General features: G+C 36.8%; 2 protein-coding genes across 3 annotated transcripts in view; one reads left to right on the forward strand and one right to left on the reverse strand.

Moving 5' to 3' along the window:
- The window catches only part of TNPO3 (transportin 3), a 72100-nt gene that overhangs the window by 48964 nt on the left and 16420 nt on the right, over window positions 1-6716 (reverse strand). The window lies entirely within an intron of this gene.
- On the forward strand, window positions 1779-2368 carry LOC105290215 (metallothionein A-like). The gene is given in 2 exon segments (XM_011357243.2): window positions 1779-2250; window positions 2253-2368. Coding segments are annotated over 2 exon segments (246 nt in total). The 5' UTR covers window positions 1779-2120.

The raw sequence follows: 6716 nt of genomic DNA on the forward strand, positions 1-6716 counted from the left end.
TATGAATAACTGTACACCAACAAATTGGATAATATAGATGAAATGGACAAATTCCTAGAAATAGACAACATACCAAAACTGAATCAAGAAGAAACGGAAAATCTGAATAGACTATTTTATTATTACTATTAAAGAGACTGAATCAGTAATCAAAAACCTCCCAACAAAGAAAAAGCCCAGGACCAGAGAGCTTTACTGGTGATTTCCACCAAACATTTAAAGACTTAAGACCAATCTTTCTCAAACTCTTCCCCGCCCCCCCAAAAAATTGGAAGAAAACACTTCCTAATTCATTCTATGAGGCCAGCATTACTCTAATACCAAAGTCAAAGACACCACAAGAAAACTACAGACCAACGTCCCTTATGAATACTGATGCAAAAACAACAACTCAACAAAATACTAGCAAACCAAATTCAGTAGTATATTAATGTATAATACACTGACCAAATGAGATTTATTCATGGAATATAAGGGTAGTTCAACATGTGAAAATTAAACAATGTAACATCACATTAACAGAATGAAGAAAAAAACCCATAAACATCTTAATTGATATAGAAAAGGCATTTGACAAAATTTAATACCTTTTCATGAAAAAGACACTCAGCAAACTAGGAAAAGAAGGAAACTATCCCAACATAATAAAGACCATATAACATTTCAACGATGGATGGCATATACACAGTGGTCCCGTAAGATTATAATAAAACTGAAAAATTCCTTTCAGGTAATCGTAACATCATCGTAGCACAATGCATTACTCACATGTTTGTGGTCATGCTGGTACAAACAAACTTACTGTACTTCAAGACATATGTAGCGCTTATAAAGTCTATAGTAGTGTACAGTAATGTCCTATGCCTTTATGTTCACTCACCACTTACTCAACCACGGCAACTTCCAGTCCTGCAAGCTCCATTCATGGTAAATGCCCTATACAGGTATACCTCTTTTTTGTCTTTTATGCTATATTTTTACTGAACCTATTCTATGTTTATTTTTATTTATTTTGTATTAAAGTATAACTGGCATACAATGTTATATTAATTTCAGGTGTACAACATAGTGACCTTTTCCATGTTTAGATATATTTAGATACACAAATACTTACCATATGTTACAACTACTTATAGTATTTCATATAGTAACATGCTACACAGGTTTGGAGCCTAGGAGCAAGTGTGTGGCTATACCACACAGCCTACATGTGCAGTAGGCTATACCATCTAGATTTGTATAAGTACATTCTATGACGTTTGCATAACAACAAAATCACCTAATGACACATTTCTCAGAACATGTCCTCACCGTTAAGCGGCACATAACTGTATGAAAACTCACAATAAACATCATACTCAATGGTCAAAGACTGACAGCTTTTCAAAACTCTAAGATCAGGAATAAGACAAGGATACCTAATTTTGCCACTACTATTCAACATACTACTGGGAGTTCTAGCCAGACCAATTAGGCAAGAAAAAGAAATAAAAGACATCAAAACTGGACAGGAAGAGGTAAAATGATGTCTGCTCACATATGATACAATCTTATATGTAGAAAACCCTAAAGATGCCTCCCCAAACCTGTTAAAACTAAATAAATGAATTCAGTAAAGCTGCAAAATACAAAATCAACACCCCAAAATCACTTGTTTTTATATACTAACAATGAAGAATTTTAAAATGAAATTAAGAAAACAATTACATTTATAATAGCATCAAAAAGAACAAAATAAGAATAAAGTGAGAAGGCAAAAAGACTATACTATACCAAAAACTACAAGACAATGCTGAAAGGAATTAAAGACACCAAAAAATGGAAAGACATCCTGTGTTCAAGGACTGTCAACACTACCCAAAGTGATCTACAGATTCAATGCAACCCCTATCAAAATCCCAATGTTTTTTGCAGAAACAGAAAAATCCATCAGAAAATCCGCATGGAATTTCAAGGAACCCTAAATAGCTAAAACAATGTTGAAAAAAGAACAAAGCTGGAGGTCACAAAGTTGGAGGTCTCACATTCCCAATTTCTAAATTTATTACAACCATGCATTGCACTAGCACAAGTTCCTCTTCACCTCTTGCTTTGGGCCTCCTGCCTCACCTCTCCTCGAAATGGACCCCAACTGCTCCTGCCACACTGGTGGCTCCTGCACCTGCGCTGGCTCCTGCACCTGCACTGGCTCCTGCAAATGCAAAGACTGCAGATGCACCTCCTGCAAGAAGAGCTGCTGCTCCTGCTGCCCGTGGGCTGTGGCCGGTGTGCCTAGGGCTGTGTCTGCAAAGAAGCAGCTGCTATGCGTGATGTCAGGGAGAGCCTGCTCCCAGTAAACAGAGCAACGTATTCAAACCTGCATTTTTAAATTTTTTCATAAACTCTGACCCGATTTCTGTATTCCTTTTTGAATGATATATTTGAATGACAAAAAACTTATCTAGACTCAAAAAAAAGAAAAAAGAAAAAAGAAAAAAATGTATTATAAAACCACAGTAATCGAAATAATATGGTTCAGGCATAATGAGAGATACACAGACGAATGACACAGTCTCTCAAATACAGTCAAATATCTTTGACAAGGGTGCCAAAACTACACAATGAGGAAAGGAAAAGTCTCTTTATCAAATAGTGTTGGGAAAACTGCATAGCCATGTGCAAAAGAAAGAGGTTTGATCAAATAACAAAAATTAACTCAAAATGGATTAAAGACCTAAATGTAAGAACTGAAACTAACTCCCAGAAGAAAACATAAGAGAGGGAGAGGGGTTCACAACATTAAATATGATTGAATAGATATGACACCAAAAGCACAGGAAATAAAAGCAATGATAGACAAATGAGACTACATCAAACTTTAAAACGTCTGCCCAGCGAAGGAAACAATCAATGTTGTGAAAAAGCAACCTACACAATGCAAGAAAATATTTGAAAACTCTCTGATAAGGGTTTAATATCGGGAATATATTTAAAAACTCCTACAACTCAACAAAACCCAAATTATGCAAAAGACTTGAAAAGACATTTCTCTACAGATGATATAAAAATGACCAATAAGCATATGAAAAGATGCTTAACATATCACTATCAGGAAAATGCAAATCAAAACCACAATTAGGTATCACTTCACACCTGTTATGATGGCTACTATCAAAAAAACAAACCAACACGTATTAGTGAGGAGATATGATGAGATATCGGAACACTTGTGCACTGTTGGTGGGAATGTAAAACAGTGCAGCCACTATGTAAAACAGTATGGAGGTTCCTTGAAATATTATAAACAGAACTACCAAATGATCCAGCAACTCCACTTCTGGGTATACAACCAAAATAATTGAAAACAGGATCTTGAAAAGATATTTGCATACCCATATTCATTGCAGCATTATTCACAATACTCAAAAGTTGAAAACAACTCAGATGTTCATTGATAGATGAACAAAACATGGTATATAGATACAAGATAATTATTCATACCATGACATGTTACAACATGGATAAACCTTGAAGACATTATGCTAAGTGAAATATGTCAGACACAAAAGGACAAGTATTTATGATTACATTTAAATGAGATACCTAGAATAGTCAAATTCATAGAAACAAAGTTAAGAATTTTGGTTGCCAGAAGTTCAGGGGAGGGGATAATGGGGAGAGTTATTGTTTAATGGGTACAGAGTTTCAGTTGGAGAAGATGAAAAAGTTCTGGAGATGGCCTGTGGTGATATAGTGGTATAGCAATGTGTATGTACTTGTCACTGAATTATGCACTTTAGAATGGTAAATTTTAGGTTACGTATATTTTACCACAAGAAAGATAAACACATTTTAGAATCTGTTCAACCCCTTTTTAGATTAAAGGGATCTCATCCTAAAATAAAGATATGCTTGAAGCAAAAGAAATCACCTCGGGAAAAAAAAAATCTCTTCAACTTTTCACAAACAGTATATCCAGTATCAAACAAAAGCAAGACTAAATGATAATAAAAAAGGGAAGGGGGAGATAACAGAAAATAACTTATCTAGGTAACAGAATTATTAAATGAGAACTAAAATAACTGGGATGTCTTAACTGAAGTGATAAATGTAACATCGCCAATAAATAGGACAAACATTTTGTATGACTCCTGATGTGATTCACTGAAAATGACAAATCAGCCATATAGTATTCTTCCAAAAACTTTAACCTGAATGCAATCATAGGAAAACAACCAGACAAATCTAAACAGTGGGGCATATTAAATACAAAGACAAATAGGCCTGGATTTGTTTAACATCACTATCATAAAAGAAAAACCACTCCAGACTGAAGAGACATAACAACTACAAGAAATGCATTATCTTTTACTTGATCCAGGATTAGGGAAAATAAATTTTTTTTAAAGCCAGAAATCTATAACTGCAACAATTGGAAAACTTGAAATATAGACTGTGTATTAGATAATACTACTATGTCAATGTTAAATTTCTTGAGAGTGACAATGGTTTTAGTTTAGAAAAATGTCCTTGTTATTATAAGATATATGTCAAAATGTTTTAGAGGTGCAGCATTATGAGGTCTGCAATTTAATTCCAAAAGGTTAAAAAAATATACACTCAGAGGACAAACAGGGACAGAGACAAAAAAAAAAAAAAGCAAATGCGACACTGTCAAACTAAGAGTATATCAGTGTTCACTGTACAATTCTTTCAAATTATGAATTTTTCAAAGTGAACAGTTGGGAAAAATTAATGGATTAATATACTTAATGAATTAGTAGACATTTTGGAGACTTTCCGTGAAGAAATAGAACCTATAAAAAAGAATCGAATGAAAATCTAGAACTGAAAAATACAGTAGCTTAAATTAAGAACCTAATGGAAGAGTTAAACAGAAAATAAGACAACTGAAGAAAGGATTACCAGAACAGAGAAGAGGTCAACAAAATAACAACACCAAAGCACAAATTCAAACAAGGACAGACAGTAAAGATGGGAAGAATCCATAGTGAAAAAGTCTAACATACATATAACTGAAATACCAAAAGAAACAGAAAAAAATGGGGCAGAAGCACTAAAAAACAATGGCTGAGAAATTTACGAACGCATAAAAGACAGCAAGCTACAAATTTAAGAAGCTCTAGAAACCCTTTGGACAGAAAAACCAGACCTAGGAACATCATAACAACACTATTAAAAAAAAAAAAGAGAGAGAGAGCAAGCAAGCGAACGGGGAAAAAAAATGGCGTGGATGGTGGGAGCTCTGTTCATCCCTCTGGCGACTGGATTGGGGTTGTGACAGAAACAAGGGGCAGCAGCGGGGAGAAGTTGCCTAGGATCTAGATGACCAAACCATACAACTAGGGAGAAATACAGGAAGTCACCCTACAGCGGTGGAGGGTGAGACCGGATGAAGACCCGGGGCTGAGTGGGATGGAGGCTGCTGCTGCGGCAGACCCCTTTTAAAGGAGCCATGTCCGTGAATGGATTTTCAAGGTGACGGACCTGCTCACTCTGAGCATCAGTGACAATTTGGCTGCACACATGGGCACCAGGGACTTACAGGGTGACATTGTCCGAGTAAGGGCCGAAGCGAGACTCACTCTGTACATAAGTGGCAGCAGTGTACATTGTTCCCTGTTGAGCCCTCCCACATACCAGTGCACCAGACACAGCACCGCCATAGCCATGATGTCATCAAACTGGATGACAGAGGTCACTCCGCCCAGAGGATTCACTGAAACCCCACCTCCCCCAACTCGCGGCCCCACCCAAGCCACATACAGGTGTATCCTCAGTAAGTCAGGTGCTCCTAGCTGAGCAGTGCCTCACACTGGAGGCAGCTGGCTTCAGTTTCTGGTGTGGCCTTTTGAGGCAACTATAAGCACAGCATCTGTGGATTGCTGGCTGAATCTTAACAGGTGGCCCCGGAGGGGTAGAGGCTTGGGCTAAATTTGGCCTGCAGCTGAACCCCTCTCAGGACTGTGCCACTGGACACCTACTTCACAAATCCACACTAATAAGACCGGGAGACTTAGGAGCTTTGCTTAGTATATAGAAACAGACACGGAAAGGCAGCCAAAATAGGAAGACAAAGAAGCAGAAACCATATGACAGAAGAGAACAGAGATCCAGATATAATGGAATCAAGTAATCTAACAGATGCAGAGTTCAAAACACTGGTTATAAAGATGCCCAATGAACTTTTGGGAAGTGTAGATAAATTCAGTGAGCGCTTCAACAAAGATAAAAAACATAAAAATGGAAATGGAAATTATAAAAAGGAACCAGTCTGAAATGAAGAACACATTATCTGAGATGAGAAGTATATTAAATAAACAAAGGAATAAACAAAGTGAATAAAGAAAAGGATCAAATGCCCTATCTAGAGGACGGGAAAACCAAGGACAGGCAATCAGAACAGCAAGAGATAAGATGCCAAGACTATGAAAATAATTTAAGGAGAACATGGGACACTATTAAGGGTCCAAATATCCGTCTGATCAGCGTAACGGAAGGAAATCGAGATGTTGAACAGCTGTTTGAAGAAATAATGATGGGAAACTTCCCTAACCTGGTGAAGGAAATGGACATACAACCCCAGGAAACTCAGAGAATTCCCCAAATCAGGGATCCAAAGAGGCCCACACCAAGACCCATCATAATTAAAATGCCAAAGTTTAAATACAAAGGAAGAACATTAAAAGCAGCAAGAGAAAAACTGATAATTACTT

Source organism: Pteropus vampyrus, unplaced genomic scaffold (genome assembly GCF_000151845.1).
Source record: "Pteropus vampyrus isolate Shadow unplaced genomic scaffold, Pvam_2.0 Scaffold33, whole genome shotgun sequence".
Classification (NCBI taxonomy): domain Eukaryota; kingdom Metazoa; phylum Chordata; class Mammalia; order Chiroptera; family Pteropodidae; genus Pteropus; species Pteropus vampyrus.